The 19,206-nt window shown below is 40.6% G+C and overlaps 1 protein-coding gene across 1 annotated transcript in view; it reads left to right on the plus strand.

The window, feature by feature from the left end:
• LOC109881452 (YLP motif-containing protein 1) overlaps positions 1-18,728 on the plus strand; it is a 55,960-nt gene extending 37,232 nt beyond the window's left edge. The window contains exons 20-23 of the mRNA XM_031837950.1: positions 13,945-13,996; positions 14,767-14,873; positions 15,343-15,533; positions 17,234-18,728. Of these exons, the coding sequence (XP_031693810.1) occupies positions 13,945-13,996; positions 14,767-14,873; positions 15,343-15,489 (306 nt within the window). The 3' untranslated portion in view covers positions 15,490-15,533; positions 17,234-18,728. The remainder of the gene's footprint in view (positions 1-13,944; positions 13,997-14,766; positions 14,874-15,342; positions 15,534-17,233) is intronic.
• The last annotated feature ends 478 nt before the right edge of the window (positions 18,729-19,206 follow it).

Raw genomic sequence — 19,206 nt, forward strand, 5'->3', positions numbered from 1 at the left:
AGTAAACCTACAGGACGGTAGCTCTCCACAAACCGGTTTGGAGAGGCCTGCACCAGAAGCCTGTTAGTCCATTTGATATGGTCACACTCCATGTCGTTGCAGTGAACAGACATGCTAGGTAGATTGCAGATACAGTGAGCAGACATGCTAGGTAGATTGCAGGTACAGTGGACAGACATGCTAGGTAGATTGCAGGTACAGTGAGCAGACATGCTAGGTAGATTGCAGATACAGTGAGCAGACATGCTAGGTAGATTGCAGGTACAGTGGACAGACATGCTAGGTAGATTGCAGGTACAGTGAGCAGACATGCTAGGTAGATTGCAGGTACAGTGAGCAGACATGCTAGGTAGATTGCAGGTACAGTGAGCAGACATGCTAGGTAGATTGCAGGTACAGTGAGCAGACATGCTAGGTAGATTGCAGGTACAGTGGACAAACATGCTAGGTAGATTGCAGGTACAGTGAGCAGACATGCTAGGTAGATTGCAGATACAGTGAGCAGACATGCTAGGTAGATTGCAGATACAGTGAGCAGACATGCTAGGTAGATTGCAGGTACAGTGGACAGACATGCTAGGTAGATTGCAGGTACAGTGAGCAGACATGCTAGGTAGATTGCAGGTACAGTGAGCAGACATGCTAGGTAGATTGCAGGTACAGTGAGCAGACATGCTAGGTAGATTGCAGGTACAGTGGACAGACATGCTAGGTAGATTGCAGGTACAGTGAGCAGACATGCTAGGTAGATTGCCGATACAGTGAGCAGACATGCTAGGTAGATTGCAGGTACAGTGAGCAGACATGCTAGGTAGATTGCAGATACAGTGAGCAGACATGCTAGGTAGATTGCAGGTACAGTGAGCAGACATGCTAGGTAGATTGCAGGTACAGTGAGCAGACATGCTAGGTAGATTGCAGATACAGTGAGCAGACATGCTAGGTAGATTGCAGGTACAGGTAGTAACTAGATAACTTAATCCCTTGGCTCTTTTAATTAAAGACCATGTCTCTGGTTTATTTTTGTTGGTCTTGTTTGGTCGATTTTTAGTATTCTTTGTGTCCTGAGATTAATTATATATATATATATATTTATTTTTTAAATCTCAAAACATGAATGATAACTTTTACAGAAACATTTGCCAAGTCGGACATCCTATAGAGTAATACATAATGCAAGTTTACCAGAGGAAGATCATGAGATTCGGAAATCAAAAATTGAGAAAGCATTGTGGTCTAATGGTTAGTGCCCCTGACTGACCCCGACACACACACACACATTTACCAGAGTCAGCATGGGTTTGAATCCGACCCATAACCCTTCTGACTCTGACCTTTCCTGTTGTTTCGTCACTGTCCCACCTGTTCAATAAAACCACAAATAACTAAAGGAGTGGGATTTTCCACCCATTTTTTTTACATGTAAAAAATATTCCAAATAAATAGATTAAACATTTCATGGTAACCTTTTGTCGAGGTAATGTGGATTGGATCTGAGGGTCGTGGTTGTAATTGATTTGAAATATCCCTAGATATGGTTTGATTGTTCAAGCCTAAATTAGTTCTGGATTTCTTCTGTAATCGAACTCTTCTTTGAGTAAGACAAAAATCTGTTTGATGCTATGTTGTTACAGTTCCTTACTAGATGGTAAGTATAAGCATAGCTTCTAGAATTAAGATTCAGAGATTTCCATTCAGTTTTTTGACACACAAAGTGTGATCATCTTGAAAGTCTGTGATTAACACATCCTATATCATTTCTACAGTTATTGTGGTGTAGTATATAGGAGACTCATGTAAAACTCTATTGTGGTGTAGTATATAGGAGACTCATGTAAAACTCTATTGTGGTGTTGTACATAGGAGACTCATGTAAAACTCTATTGTGGTGTAGTATATAGGAGACCCATGTGAAACTCTATTGTGGTGTTGTACATAGGAGACTCATGTAAAACTCTATTGTGGTGTTGTACATAGGAGACCCATGTAAAACTCTATTGTGGTGTTGTACATAGGAGACCCATGTGAAACTCTATTGTGGTGTAGTATATAGGAGACCCATGTGAAACTCTATTGTGGTGTTGTACATAGGAGACCCATGTGAAACTCTATTGTGGTGTTGTACATAGGAGACCCATGTGAAACTCTATTGTGGTGTAGTATATAGGAGACTCATGTAAAACTCTATTGTGGTGTTGTACATAGGAGACCCATGTGAAACTCTATTGTGGTGTTGTAGGCCAAACCTCCAAATGGTAAATCAAATTGAATGAAAACGATGAGAAGCTCCTCCTGAAGCATATGAGAGGTTTCACACGAGTCTTTCATCAAACTTGTCTTCTTGAAAAAGACTTGCCTAATATAGCACTCTGACAATTTTTTGTTGTTTGTTTTTAGACTGATATTCAGTATCGTTCGATTTGAAATGTGTGGCATCAATCAAAACATTACACGTGACTTTGTTTTTTAGCAACATAATGGTCATTTTTAAAAAAACTGGGTACATTTTAAGATGGCATAGGCCTACTCTCAATTTAGGTGAATCCATATTCAATAGGAGTGTTTCATGCATTGAGTTGTTGAGCTTGATTTGGTCGATTCATATTAAGCCTACTGATCATCAACATTTACGTAGAAGCATCACTCCAGCATGTCACGCCTGTATGTAAGGACATCATGTAAGTATTGCTGTTAGTTTGACAATATAAAATAACATCTATTCAAATGCAAATTGGGTCGAACGTAACGCCATGATTTTGTGATCACGGGAAGCTTATGAAACTTGTAATATTTAGTAATTTTCCGTTATCTGGAAATATATATATATATTCAGCTGTCAAGACCCATCTCTTAATAACTCAGCTGCCAGGATGAAATTCGAAAACGACTCAATTGGCTAGTTCAGATGTCTGTCAAGGAAATAGGCGGATTGTAACTTGATCCTACTACTACAATTGGTTAGAGGTGAGGCTGTAACTCTGCTCCCTTTCACATCTCCCTCCAGTATACCTTACTGCTGTTTACTGCTACAATGACAACTCAATGACATTTGCTACCAAGCCATAAATGTGCATAACATCTAACAAGGAGAGCGAGGGTGGGAAAAATATGAAACAACGATGCTCGTTCTGTCTGAAATTAATCAAATCTGTCTGTAGTTTGATAAGTGAGAATGCACACGCGGATCTACTATTTTCTTGGTCCATAAAACATACAGGAAGATTCTTAGGTAGCTATTATTAACTACTATTGACAACCTTTTTTATTTTTTTATTTAGGCATTTTAAAACACCTTTCCCTATTACAACAATCATCTAATCCGACTATCAACTGTCATATTTACGGATGCAATTGTGGCTGGTCAGATCAACCAGTAAATAGCTAACGTTAACCAGATGGCTCATTGTCGAAGATGGTGCATGTTCAACATGATAACCAGCTAAAGTTAGCTAGCTACGTTGGCTATTAGCTTCTAGCTGATATCTTAGCACTGTTTTTTAAAATCTAGCCAGCTAGCTAGCATATTAGCTAATATAGTTAGCTAGCTAACACCACAGATGAAAGGGTTAGTTATCGTAATCTTTGCTAACAGGTCTCATAGCTATCTGCTTAGCTAGCTAGCCTGCTTATTGCATGCATGTCCGGGCACGTCGAAACAAGTCTTATTATTAGTGAATTAACTAAATTCATATTTGGTTCAGTTCAACCATTTCTCAATACTGCACCTTTCTGTTGGAGAATAAGATAGCTTGCTGCTTATTTTTCCAGCCAGACATTCCTCAGCAGTTTTGCTATGTAGAGCGACTATCTGCAAAGCCGATAGAGAACGGACGATTAATCTAGAAAAAGGACAATATCGTCCCGGACGATTTTATCATTCGTTCTCTAATTTCTGATTCAAATAACGGATATGACTTGATAATATGCACTTCCACCACCCAGTTGATAACAATTTGTGAAGCTATTTTTATTTTTTACAAACAAGCACCATGATGTTTTTCTCATGTATTTAGCAAATAAAGGAACAAAATGTTCCTCCTGAAACCCTTTTCAATCCAGCCCTACTCCTTATAACTGGTCTGATTACTTGGATTTAAATTTCCAGGTGTTTTAATTGAATCAATCCCTTGGTATATAATTCATCTCAACCTGCACCAGAATCACAACTGAAACGCCCAAGGGGGAGGTCTTCCAAAACGATTTATTATTAAGATGATTCGTTAGATAGTCTATTTACCAAAAAAATAATTAACTCAACAATTGTTAATATTTTACTGAGTTACAGTTCATATAAGGAAATCAGTCAATTTAAATAAATTCAGTAAACCCTAATCTATGGATTTTAAGTGACTGGGAAAACAGATATGCATCTGTTGGTCACTCATACAGTATCTATATATTTTTTAAAAAGGTAGAGATGTGGATCAGAAAACCAGTCCGTGTCTGGTGTGACCACCATTTACCTCGTGCAGCGTGACACATCTCCTACACATAAAGTTGATCAGGCTGTTGATTGTTACCTGTGTGTTGTCCCACTCCTCTTTTAATGGCCGTGCGAGTTGCTGGATATTTGCGAGAACTGAAACACGGTGGCATACACGTGGATCCAGAGCATCCCAAACATGCTCAATGAGTGACATGTCTGCTGAGTATGCAGGCCATGGAAGAACCGGGACATTTCCAGGCATTCTGTACAGATCCTTGCGACATGGGGCCATGAAGTGTCATGGACACGAGGAGATGGTGGTGGATGAATGGCACGACAATGAGCCTCACTTCTCCAGTGTGCCAGTGGCCATCGGAAGGTGAGCATTTTGCCCACCGAAGTCGGTTACGACGCTGAACTGCAGTCAGGTCAAGATCCTGGTGAGGACAACGAGCGCACACACATGAGCTTCCCTGATATAGTTTCTAACAGTTTGTGTAGAAATTATTTAGTTGTGCAAACCCACAGTTTAATCAGCTGTCCGGGTGGCTGGTCTCAGACCACCTTGCAGGTGAAGAAGCTTAGCTGGTGTGGTTACACGTGGTCTGGGGTTGTGAGGCCGGTTGGACGTACTGACAAATTCTCTAAAACGATGTTGAAGGCGGCTCATGGTAGAGAAATGAACAAAGTTCTCTGGCAACAGCTCTGGTGGACATTCCTGCAGTCAGAATGCCAATTGCACACTCAGCCACGCTCCCGCAACTACACAGACATCTGTGGCATTGTTGTGTGATAAAACTGCACATTTTAGTGGCATTTTATTGTCCCCAGCCCAAGGTGCACCTGTGTAATGATTATGCTGTTTAATCAGCTTCTTGATATGCCACACCTGTCAGGTGGATGGATTATCTTGTCAAAGAAGACATGCTCACAAACAGGGATATAAACACATTTGTGCACAAAATTTGAGAGAAATAAGCTTTTTGTACATATGGAACATTTCTGGGATATTTTATTTAAGCTCATGAAACATGAGACCAACACTTTACATGTTTCTATTTTTATTCAGTGTATTAGAAATTGTTACAGCTACAGTATATATATATATATATACCAGGAAACAACTCTCACTCAGAAGTAGAATGGGATTGGACATTAGGAAATATCATTCTACCGGCTTTTGGGTCAATTCCATTTCAATTTCTAAAGTAAACCAAATTCCATATTTCCCTCATTGAAAAGCAATGAAGAGAATTGGAATTTCAGTATACTTTCTGAATTGAAATAGAATTTACCCCAAACCTGCTGGAAGTCACTCCTCCATTAGCTTTGTGTTGTTAGTGACAAGGTATCCTCATCCCTATTGATACAGAATACAGACAGAGTGCAGTCTGGTGGACGAGGTTAGATGCAAGGGGATCGTCTGTCAGAGCGTATTTTCGGCATGCAGTGGTAATTTCGTCAGCACTAAATCGGTAGGGGAAGTGACTGCCCTTACTGAAAAGCAGGCTTCTGGCGAACAGTTGTGTCAAAACTTTTCACCAATTTGCTCATTTTTCCAATGTAAATTAGTTTTGTGGCAAACTGTTGAGGTAAAATTGCAACTTGTGTGAACTTCTGGTAAACAATTCTGGGAAAACTTGTGACGAACATTCTACTGTTTGCAGCGAATTTGCTGCAAACTCAGTATGAATATGTAAGTTCATTCAGGTTTTTGTTTACTGTGTGTTATTAACAACATTGAAATGCATCGACAAAACCAAATCACACACAATTTTAAATGAAATAAATGCTTCTCACAGAGAACTAAACATATTAAATGTGGTAAACATTCAATGTCGTAACAGATCGATATCATCAGTTGATGACGTTGCTAAGCTTCTTACTGAAACTTGTCATTCTCTATATTTCTTTCAGCAAGGAAACAATGTTTCTGCCTTGTATAAAATGCTATATAAACAAAATGATGGATTTAGGCCTACCAAATGTATTTTTTTTAAATATGTGGGGCCAACAGTTCCTAGAGTACAATATTTGTCTCTAGCCAAGCCTCAACACAATTGATTTCAACTAATCAATATGATATTAAATCTCAACTGGGGGACGTCATCATTAAGAGCCAGTTGTCTACTACTGTAGTTGTCTTTTCTTCCTGACTCAAGTTGTATATGGTTTGGGTGGAAGTAAAGCAACATAACATTTCATATAATATTTCATAAATTAATTATTAACTTACATTTCAAAGCCATGCATGTAAGAAGCCTTGACCCGGTGAACACACATTTCTCTGTCTTCAGTTTGATTGAAAGCCTCCATCTCTATTTTTCCCTTGTGACTGAACGATAGGAGGAACATCACATGATGAAGATGAGCTAACTACTAGTTTAAAGCAATTCAATATTGAATTGTTACAAAGAATGAAAGTATGGACTACATTTATGAGAATAGTACATGCATTTACTTACCTTATCAAGCTTGAAGACCATGCTTTTTTGAGTTATAAATGAGTATGATTGAGTGAATCCCGAACATCTTTCCAGGGTGTCGATGCATCCTTCTCCCAATACAGCCTCTTCCCACATTACGGGTAGGGAGAGGGTATCCATCTGCAAAAACTGAAGTCTCGCTTTGATGTCAAGTCAGCTCATATTGTTGCTACCTTAGCTGTTGTGCTAGCTAACATGCTACTGCACAATGACACTAGCATATTGACATGCATATTGATTTTAAAAGACAGGAAACGTATTCACCTAAAAAGTGTTTAGGCAAATCGTTAGCTAGGTAGCTTTCACATTATTTGTGAAAAAATATGATTGCTAAAGTTAGCTAGCTTAGTGCTAGGCCAATCGGTGGCGCTGACTGATTTGAGACTGGGATCAACAAAATGTTTCACTCTATCCTATTAAACATGACATTGCTAACCAAGCATCAATTAGCTAACATAATTTAAGTATATTAGGAAGTTTAATTAAGTTAGACACTCACTGGACAACTTTGGTAGGTAGCTAGCTAGCTAGATAGCTTGGTTTCCATTTCCCAATCCCCCTGATTGGTCATCAACGGTTACTGGTCTTGGAACTCGTGTTCACCAGAAACGGCTTCCGGGACACTATTTGCCACTATTGGCAATAGACATTGTTGCCACAGGTTTGCAACAGACTCCAGTACAACATTGAGCTTTTTTGGCCAGAAAACAACCTCTGGCAATAAATATTATTGTTGCCAGAAGTTTGCCACAATTTCCCCAACTAGTGGCAAAAAAAAAAAACTGTCTACATTTTGTGGCACACCATGTAGTTTGCAGCACATTTGCCACAAAGTAGCTTTGTGTAAGTGTGATTTTTGAATATCAAAATATTTGAAGCATATTTAAAGTAGTATTTATTAAGCCGTATCAGAGGCTAACATTTTGAGGATTTCAAAATGTAGCATATAAAAAGTGTAAGAAGCTTCACTTCAGTTTGCTACTTTTACTATTTATATTGTGTGCTCTAGTACTAGCTGTGCTCTAGTACTAGCTGTGCTCTAGTACTAGCTGTGCTCTAGTACTAGCTGTGCTCTAGTACTAGCTGTGCTCTAGTCCTAGCTGTGCTCTAGTCCTAGCTGTGCTCTAGTACTAGCTGTGCTCTAGTACTAGCTGTGCTCTAGTACTAGCTGTGCTCTAGTCCTAGCTGTGCTCTAGTCCTAGCTGTGCTCTAGTACTAGCTGTGCTCTAGTACTAGCTGTGCTCTAGTCCTAGCTGTGCTCTAGTACTAGCTGTGCTCTAGTACTAGCTGTGCTCTAGTACTAGCTGTGCTCTAGTACTAGCTGTGCTCTAGTCCTAGCTGTGCTCTAGTCCTAGCTGTGCTCTAGTACTAGCTGTGCTCTAGTACTAGCTGTGCTCTAGTACTAGCTGTGCTCTAGTCCTAGCTGTGCTCTAGTACTAGCTGTGCTCTAGTACTAGCTGTGCTCTAGTCCTAGCTGTGCTCTAGTCCTAGCTGTGCTCTAGTACTAGCTGTGCTCTAGTACTAGCTGTGCTCTAGTACTAGCTGTGCTCTAGTACTAGCTGTGCTCTAGTACTAGCTGTGCTCTAGTCCTAGCTGTGCTCTAGTCCTAGCTGTGCTCTAGTACTAGCTGTGCTCTAGTACTAGCTGTGCTCTAGTCCTAGCTGTGCTCTAGTACTAGCTGTGCTCTAGTACTAGCTGTGCTCTAGTACTAGCTGTGCTCTAGTCCTAGCTGTGCTCTAGTCCTAGCTGTGCTCTAGTACTAGCTGTGCTCTAGTACTAGCTGTGCTCTAGTACTAGCTGTGCTCTAGTACTAGCTGTGCTCTAGTACTAGCTGTGCTCTAGTACTAGCTGTGCTCTAGTACTAGCTGTGCTCTAGTCCTAGCTGTGCTCTAGTACTAGCTGTGCTCTAGTCCTAGCTGTGCTCTAGTCCTAGCTGTGCTCTAGTCCTAGCTGTGCTCTAGTCCTAGCTGTGCTCTAGTACTAGCTGTGCTCTAGTACTAGCTGTGCTCTAGTACTAGCTGTGCTCTAGTACTAGCTGTGCTCTAGTACTAGCTGTGCTCTAGTACTAGCTGTGCTCTAGTACTAGCTGTGCTCTAGTACTAGCTGTGCTCTAGTCCTAGCTGTGCTCTAGTCCTAGCTGTGCTCTAGTCCTAGCTGTGCTCTAGTACTAGCTGTGCTCTAGTACTAGCTGTGCTCTAGTCCTAGCTGTGCTCTAGTACTAGCTGTGCTCTAGTACTAGCTGTGCTCTAGTACTAGCTGTGCTCTAGTACTAGCTGTGCTCTAGTCCTAGCTGTGCTCTAGTACTAGCTGTGCTCTAGTACTAGCTGTGCTCTAGTCCTAGCTGTGCTCTAGTCCTAGCTGTGCTCTATACTAGCTGTGCTCTAGTACTAGCTGTGCTCTAGTCCTAGCTGTGCTCTAGTACTAGCTGTGCTCTAGTCCTAGCTGTGCTTAGTCCTAGCTGTGCTCTAGTACTAGCTGTGCTCTAGTCCTAGCTGTGCTCTAGTCCTAGCTGTGCTCTAGTCCTAGCTGTGCTCTAGTCCTAGCTGTGCTCTAGTCCTAGCTGTGCTCTAGTCCTAGCTGTGCTCTAGTCCTAGCTGTGCTCTAGTCCTAGCTGTGCTCTAGTCCTAGCTGTGCTCTAGTCCTAGCTGTGCTCTAGTCCTAGCTGTGCTCTAGTCCTAGCTGTGCTCTAGTACTAGCTGTGCTCTAGTCCTAGCTGTGCTCTAGTCCTAGCTGTGCTCTAGTACTAGCTGTGCTCTAGTACTAGCTGTGCTCTAGTACTAGCTGTGCTCTAGTACTAGCTGTGCTCTAGTACTAGCTGTGCTCTAGTACTAGCTGTGCTCTAGTACTAGCTGTGCTCTAGTACTAGCTGTGCTCTAGTACTAGCTGTGCTCTAGTACTAGCTGTGCTCTAGTCCTAGCTGTGCTCTAGTACTAGCTGTGCTCTAGTCCTAGCTGTGCTCTAGTCCTAGCTGTGCTCTAGTCCTAGCTGTGCTCTAGTACTAGCTGTGCTCTAGTCCTAGCTGTGCTCTAGTCCTAGCTGTGCTCTAGTACTAGCTGTGCTCTAGTCCTAGCTGTGCTCTAGTACTAGCTGTGCTCTAGTACTAGCTGTGCTCTAGTCCTAGCTGTGCTCTAGTACTAGCTGTGCTCTAGTCCTAGCTGTGCTCTAGTCCTAGCTGTGCTCTAGTCCTAGCTGTGCTCTAGTCCTAGCTGTGCTCTAGTCCTAGCTGTGCTCTAGTACTAGCTGTGCTCTAGTCCTAGCTGTGCTCTAGTCCTAGCTGTGCTCTAGTACTAGCTGTGCTCTAGTCCTAGCTGTGCTCTAGTCCTAGCTGTGCTCTAGTACTAGCTGTGCTCTAGTCCTAGCTGTGCTCTAGTACTAGCTGTGCTCTAGTACTAGCTGTGCTCTAGTCCTAGCTGTGCTCTAGTACTAGCTGTGCTCTAGTACTAGCTGTGCTCTAGTACTAGCTGTGCTCTAGTACTAGCTGTGCTCTAGTACTAGCTGTGCTCTAGTACTAGCTGTGCTCTAGTACTAGCTGTGCTCTAGTACTAGCTGTGCTCTAGTACTAGCTGTGCTCTAGTCCTAGCTGTGCTCTAGTACTAGCTGTGCTCTAGTCCTAGCTGTGCTCTAGTACTAGCTGTGCTCTAGTACTAGCTGTGCTCTAGTACTAGCTGTGCTCTAGTACTAGCTGTGCTCTAGTACTAGCTGTGCTCTAGTACTAGCTGTGCTCTAGTCCTAGCTGTGCTCTAGTCCTAGCTGTGCTCTAGTCCTAGCTGTGCTCTAGTCCTAGCTGTGCTCTAGTCCTAGCTGTGCTCTAGTCCTAGCTGTGCTCTAGTACTAGCTGTGCTCTAGTCCTAGCTGTGCTCTAGTCCTAGCTGTGCTCTAGTACTAGCTGTGCTCTAGTACTAGCTGTGCTCTAGTACTAGCTGTGCTCTAGTACTAGCTGTGCTCTAGTCCTAGCTGTGCTCTAGTACTAGCTGTGCTCTAGTCCTAGCTGTGCTCTAGTACTAGCTGTGCTCTAGTACTAGCTGTGCTCTAGTACTAGCTGTGCTCTAGTCCTAGCTGTGCTCTAGTACTAGCTGTGCTCTAGTACTAGCTGTGCTCTAGTCCTAGCTGTGCTCTAGTACTAGCTGTGCTCTAGTACTAGCTGTGCTCTAGTCCTAGCTGTGCTCTAGTCCTAGCTGTGCTCTAGTCCTAGCTGTGCTCTAGTCCTAGCTGTGCTCTAGTACTAGCTGTGCTCTAGTACTAGCTGTAATAAATGGGATTACGACAAAAATTCGTATAAATTGACTAAATTCATATTTTTTTTTTTTTTTATACATAGTTTTGGAGCTAAACACAAAATGTAAACGTTAGACTTATCACAATGTTACGTTTTTTAAGATTAAAACGCTTCATGTTTTTATTGTTGGCTCTTGTCCTTTGAAACGTACTATAGTTAGAACAAGTTTCTACGTACCTGTTTTTAAGGAAATGGCTACAGCCATCTGTTATTAAGGAAATGGCTACATTCACTACAGGCATCTGTTTTTAAGGAAATGGCTATATCCACTACAGGCATCTGTTATTAAGGAAATGGCTATATCCACTACAGGCATCTGTTTTTAAGGAAATGGCTATATCCACTACAGGCATCTGTTTTTAAGGAAATGGCTATATCCACTACAGGCATCTGTTATTAAGGAAATGGCTACATTCACTACAGGCATCTGTTTTTAAGGAAATGGCTATATCCACTACAGGCATCTGTTTTTAAGGAAATGGCTATATCCACTACAGGCATCTGTTTTTAAGGAAATGGCTATATCCACTACAGGCATCTGTTTTTAAGGAAATGGCTATATCTACTACAGGCATCTGTTTTTAAGGAAATGGCTATATCCACTACAGGCATCTGTTATTAAGGAAATGGCTATATTCACCTGTAATTATGGAAATGGCTATATCTACTACAGGCATCTGTTATTAAGGAAATGGCTATATCTACTACATCCACCTGTTATTAAGGAAATGGCTATATCCACTACAGCTTCCTGTTATTAAGGAAATTACTATAATTCACTACAGACATCTGTTTTTAAGGAAATGGCTATATCTATTACAGGCATCTGTTATTAAGGAAATGGCTATATCTACTACAGGCATCTGTTATTAAGGAAATGGCTATATCCACTACAGCTTCCTGTTATTAAGGAAATGGCTATATCTATTACAGGCATCTGTTATTAAGGAAATGGCTATATTCACCTGTAATTATGGAAATGGCTATATCTATTACAGGCATCTGTTATTAAGGAAATGGCTACATCTATTACAGGCATCTGTTATTAAGGAAATGGCTATATCTATTACAGGCATCTGTTATTAAGGAAATGGCTATATTCACCTGTAATTATGAAAATGGCTATATCTACTACAGGCATCTGTTATTAAGGAAATGGCTACATCTATTACAGGCATCTGTTTAAGGAAATGGCTACATCTACTACATCCACCTGTTATTAAGGAAATGGCTATATCCACTACAGCTTCCTGTTATTAAGGAAATTGCTATAATTCACTACAGACATCTGTTTTTAAGGAAATGGCTATATCTATTACAGGCATCTGTTATTAAGGAAATGGCTACATCTATTACAGGCATCTGTTTTTAAGGAAATGGCTATATCTATTACAGGCATCTGTTATTAAGGAAATGGCTATATTCACCTGTAATTATGGAAATTGCTATATCTATTACAGGCATCTGTTATTAAGGAAATGGCTACATCTATTACAGGCATCTGTTATTAAGGAAATGGCTATATCTACTACAGGCATCTGTTATTAAGGAAATGGCTATATCTACTACAGGCATCTGTTATTAAGGAAATGGCTATATTCACCTGTAATTATGGAAATGGCTATATCTATTACAGGCATCTGTTATTAAGGAAATGGCTATATCTACTACAGGCATCTGTTATTAAGGAAATGGCTATATCTACTACAGGCATCTGTTATTAAGGAAATGGCTATATTCACCTGTAATTATGGAAATGGCTATATCTATTACAGGCATCTGTTATTAAGGAAATGGCTATATCTACTACAGGCATCTGTTATTAAGGAAATGGCTATATCTACTACATCCACCTGTTATTAAGGAAATGGCTACATCTATTACATCCATCTGTTATTAAGGAAATGGCTACATTCACTACATCCATCTGTTATTAAGGAAATGGCTACATCTACTACATCCATCTGTTATTAAGGAAATGGCTATATCCACTACAGCTTCCTGTTATTAAGGAAATGGCTATATCCACTACAGCTTCCTGTTATTAAGGAAATGGCTACATCTATTACAGCTTCCTGTTATTAAGGAAATGGTTTTCTTTTCTAAAATGCGTTTAGAACTGAAGAGTTTTTAGTCAGAATTCACTTATTGCTTCATTTATTTACAAAATACTTCATAATCAAAGACTGTTAAGGTCCAACTTGTGTATATACCAGTGTTGTTAATCCCTAACTAGTAGACTAGCTAATATTTTTCTTTAGTTGGGCAACTAGGCAATATAATGAAATGAGTTGTTTCAACTTGGTGTCCTACCAAAGTGGAACCACGATGAACACAAAAAGGTGTCAATGAAAATGTAGTTGTTGCTCTTGCAGTAGGCTAGCTTGTGTATCAACTAGCTGGCTTCTGAAGCCATAACTTTCTCTGAATGCTTTGATCGTGGCTTTATACCGAAGGCACGTCCTCTCAACTGAGGTGTCATAATGACATCTGACATTGTTTGCATGCCAACATCTTTTTTAAAAGCTATTTCATGCCGTCTCATGTCGTGTCATTCTTGCGCTTTTTTCTTTTTTTAAATATTTTTTTTGTGTCCGTGATTGTACTGGTATTGTTTGATTAACCTAACTATTTGAACGCCTTGTCTCCCGTCACCGAAACCCTTCCCCACACCCTCCCTCCCTCTCTCTCTCTCTCTCCTCCTGACCCCTAGCTCCAAGGCCTAACCGTTGCAGTCTCTTCTCTGTATAATTTAGGGTTACATTCCACAAAGCAAATGGGAGATGGACACTTCTGATGCGAAACTAGGTAGGTATTCTGTCTTACTAATGTACATGATGTTCACTAATAACTCTAGCTTCCAGAAAATGTTCCTGTTGCGCCACAGTGATATGCTCTTCAACTCCTTGATCTAAGCCATTGGTTTTCAAAACTCTCGTCGGGGGATCCCCCCCCCCCCCCCCCGACGTTTCACAATTTTGTTGTAGCCCTAAACTAGCTCACCTGATTTTAAGTAGTTCATTGTCTTGATAACTAGTTGGCAAGTTGAATCAGGTGTGCTAGCTCTGGAATGGTTCAAATGTATGGAACGGCTGGGGATCCCCAAAGAGAGGTTTGACACTTGTTGCCTAAACAGTTTCCAGTCTCCTTTTAAGCAGACATGCTGAATACAAATGATCTGATCAAAACACACAGGTGTGATCAAAATAGGTCATTTTACATAAGTAACATCAACTCATATTTACAATTACAATTACCATTTGCGCTTGCTTTAAACTGTGCACACAGTTTGAAGGGCAACAAAAAAATGTGCTCAATTCTCCTTGCGTCAATATCAAAATGAGAGGAAATCTTTGATTTGAGGGGATCCTTGTTAATAAAACCGGACAACATGTAACCTTTCTTAAAGAACATTCTAAATATTTATAGACAGAAAAAAAGAACATGGCAATAATACAGAATTTAAGGAAGCGCGGTCATCGTCGTCACGGTGACCCGCGATACCGGTGAAGTAGCGATAGTGTTTATTTTTTTTGCTGGGTCGTGAGGTGACGTGGCGAGCGCTCTTCTCCTTACAGACAAGCTGGACGGCCTGGTGATGGGGGGGAAGAGGAAGAGGGAGGGAGACGACTTTCAGCTAACGGACGACTACGCCACTCGCCACTCTGAGCCTGGCAAGAAGAGGGTAAAGTATTTTATATATTATGTTCTTGCCTTACCGGTTTCTCTTTAACAAACCAGGAAATATTTGATTGTTTGACATTTCCCAAAACATCTCCATCGTGTTGCGTTTTATTTATTATATCGTTTTATATAACCTTTATTTATTTAGGCAACTCTTCTTATTTACAATGGCAGCCTGACTGACTATAGAGATATGTGATCGTTTGACCAGTCACAACATCTCTTTAATCCAAGGCGCCTGGAGAAATTCATCACAAAATCTGGATTATCTATTGGTGAAAAATGTTGGTTTTGATCGTGGTTTGGGTGTGCTCCTTAAATACTCTTTCACAAATTTTACTAGAATATTTAACTTGAAATGCAATGTCAGACCAGCTAGCTAGCATGAACATAGCATGCCTACACCTCGTCCAATCATGACCCATTTCCTGCTCGTGACCCCGCTGGATGTTTTCCTTCCTGTCGTCTAGGTTCGCTGGGCTGACCTCGAAGAGCAGAAGGATGCAGAGCGCAAGCGTGATATCGGCTTTGTGGTGGGTCAAACAGACTGGGAGAAAATCACAGACCAGAGTGGACAGATAGCTCAGAGAGCTCTCAACCGCACTAAGTATTTCTAGTAACAGAAGATCATTGCCCTCACCCCCTGCTTCCTGGTTTATAGGTATGTACATTACATTCTATTCATCATCTAATTTGATACAGTATTGTTGTTTTTTTGGAGGGGCGTTGATGTAATGATGTGTCTTTGTTTATTACAGTTAGGAGAGAGGGGGTTAGTAGTTATTTTGACCCTAATTTGGGAGTTATGAAACATATGTTCTATGTGAAAGCATCCAACAAAATGTGATTTGATTTGAAGTAACTACTATTTTTTGGGAGAAAAGCAATGACTTAAATCTTGACCAATGAGAATGAATCTACACTGAACAAAAATATAAACGCAACCTGCAACAATTTCAAAGATTTGACTGAGTTAGTTCATATAAGGAACTCGAGTCAATTTAAATAAATTCATTAGACCCTAATCTATGGATTTCACATGACTGGGGATACGGAAAAAAAAAGTGGGGACGTGGATCAGAAATCCAGTCAGTATCTGGTGTGACCACCATTTGCCTCATGCAGCGCGACACATCTCCTTCACATAGAGTTGATCAGGCTGTTGATTGTGTCCTGTGGAATGTGTGATTGCAACATTGGGCTGTGTGTTGAAACATGAGGCGATGGCAGCGGATGAATGGCACGACAATGGGCCTCAAGATGTCGACACGGTATCTCTCTGCATTCAAATTGCAATCGATAAAATGCAATTGTGTTCATTGTCGGTAGCTTATGCCTGCCCCATACCATAACCCCACCGCCACCATGTGGCACTCTGTTCATAACGTTGACATCAGAAAACCGCTCGCCCACACAACGCCATGCACGCTGTCTGTCATCTGCCCGGTACAGTTGAAACCGGAATGCGTCTGTGAAGAGCACTCTTCTCCAGCGTTCCAGAGGCCATCGAAGGTGAACATTTGCCCACTGAAGTCAGTTACGACACCGATCAGGTCAAGAACCCCGGTGAGGACGACGAGCATGAAGATGAGCTTCCCTGAGACGGTTCCTGACAGTTTTTGGAGAACTTCTTCGGTTGTGCAAACCCACAGTTTCATCAGCTGTTCGAGTTGCTGGTCTCAGACGATCCCGCAGGTGAAGAAGCCGGACGTACTGCCAAATTCTCTAAAACAACATTGGAGGCGGCTTATGATAGAGAAATTAACTGGCAGTAATTAAATTCTCTGGCAACAGCTCTGGTGGACATTCCTGCAGTCAGCATGACAATTGCACGCTCCCTCAAAACTTGAGACATCTGTGGCAATGTGTTGTGACAAAACGGAACATTTTAGTGGCCATTAGTCCCCAGCACCTGTGTAATGATCATGCTGTTTAATCAGTTTCTTGATGTGCCACCCGATCAGATGGATATATTATCTTGGCAAAAGAGAGATGCTTGCTAACAGGGATGTAAACTAATTTGTGCAACAACATTTGAGAGAAATAAACTTTTTTTTTGTGCAAATGGAACCTTTTCTGGGATCTTTTATTTCACAGTTTCTACATGTTGCGTTTTTATTTTTTGCTCAGTGTAGTTAAATTGTTACAATTTAATGACACGTAACAAAAGTTTATTTTTTTCATCCGTTGTCTATATTATGTTTTCCTAATTTTGGAAGATGTATTGTTATTGTAAGATCATTAAGTGAAAAGTCAATTTCGATGTAGCAATTGCAGAATACCCTTTTTTTTTAAAATATATATATATATGTGTTGCATATTTTTTCAATCAGTTTTCTTCTCTCTTTTTTTCTCCTCTAGGTCTGCAGACTGAATATCAGACACACTCTACAGGCCGACGTTTAGGAAATCCGTAGCTGTTTATTCCATTCTTAGAATACAGGATATAGCTTTCTGTTGACATTCTTGATGTTCATTTAGAATTGTGTAGTTTTTATTTTCTTTCATCCTATGCTTTTCGATTGGTAAGTTTATAATTTTTTTTGCACCAGTGTGCTTCTCATTTTCTACTGTACAAGCTGTAACGTCTACGTGTATGTTAGCACTGTTGCTTAATTTTAAGAAATAAACGAAAGAAAACAATAAAAGGTTTCACACACACAAAAAACAAGCAGGAGAGTCTCGTGTGAGTGGTCATATGGGCTACGTCATGGAGAGTCTTCTGTGATGTCTGTTTTCATGTGACCCACATTCAGTAGAACCTCAACGATACAAACCTAATTTTATGGTGATATATTTTTCTCTTCTTTTTTTTCAAAGTTACGAACATTTCAGTATCTCAAAAACAACCTCCATTTCCCTCTGTGTTCATATCTCTTAAGGTCCTACTGTGTTACAGGAAGTATGTAGCATAGGTTAGAGTGGCGGAACAGGAACAGGAAGGTTCTTGGTTCAAGCCCCGAGCCTAGCGAGGAAGTGGATAGTGGACTGCTGGTGTCTGAGTCACTGGCTGCTATTGTGCCCATGAGCAAGGAACTCTCAAACTGCTACACGGAGGCTTACCCTTTGCCTCTCAGTGCATGTGTGTGTCGGGGGGGGGGGTTAACGCAAAATGAAATGAGTTTTCGGTACTCAAACCACATAGTATCACTGTCTTTAATTTGATTTTAATTCAAAAATCTGTTACCTCATTTGCATTTCACATAATTTAATCTCCTAAACTTTAAGAAAGTTCACACTCATTGTTTCTTGCAACAAATAAAATACTGAATTGAAAGTCCAGTATATATTTTGTGCCGTTTACATGATCTTATATAAATAAACAATCCGTGACAGTCACGCAGAATCACCTTGTGAAACACAACCAAAACATCTAGAAGTTTCTGATAATGGGCAATTCTACACTATCAACTTGCTAACTGAGGCAAACGACGTGTTCCTGATAGGTAATCGAGCCAAAAAGAAAACTAAACCATCAATGGTCAACCATCAATGGTCATCAATGGTCAACCATCAATGGTCATCAATGGTCAACCATCAATGGTCAACCATCAATGGTCATCAATGGTCAACCATCAATGGTCAACCATCAATGGTCATCAATGGTCAACCATCAATGGTCAACCATCAATGGTCAACCATCAATGGTCAACCATCAATGGTCATCAATGGTCAACCATCAATGGTCATCAATGGTCAACCATCAATGGTCATCAATGGTCATCAATGGTCATCAATGGTCAACCATCAATGGTCATCAATGGTCATCAATTTCTCCTTCTTCTGTATTCTCGTCACATGACTTTTATTCCTATTGCTAATTGGACTGAAATAAATTCTGACTACACAGATATAATCCAGACTGTCTTGTTTCTGACCTGTCAATCTGAGATTATCATGCAGTGGTTATATGATCCTGTTGAGTGAATATTGTCAATTATGACAATCTGAGAGGAATACACTGTATCCTGTAGTTGTGAATGGTTGTTGAATGGCATACTGTACCAAATGTTCTATACTGTAGCTCAAAGTCTGCATCCCAAATGACTCCCTATTCCCATTCATAGTTCACTACTTTTTTGACCAGAGCCCATAGGAGCTGTCTCTGCGCTGCCACCTGTTTCACTGTATAGAAGGACATTCTTCTCTTTTTAAATTTAAAACAACTGGTCTATACTCTTAGTACCCCAAAAAAACTGTTTTAGCATGGCCAGCGTCCATTGAGGACTATCACCATTTTGAAGTAGTCAAATTGGGTGGGACCTTCCTATGGGTTAAGGAAGGATCACACAATTGTATTCTGGTCATCACGAGAGATCAGACAAATAATTATA

Source organism: Oncorhynchus kisutch, linkage group LG12 (assembly GCF_002021735.2).
Source record: "Oncorhynchus kisutch isolate 150728-3 linkage group LG12, Okis_V2, whole genome shotgun sequence".
NCBI classification, from domain to species: domain Eukaryota; kingdom Metazoa; phylum Chordata; class Actinopteri; order Salmoniformes; family Salmonidae; genus Oncorhynchus; species Oncorhynchus kisutch.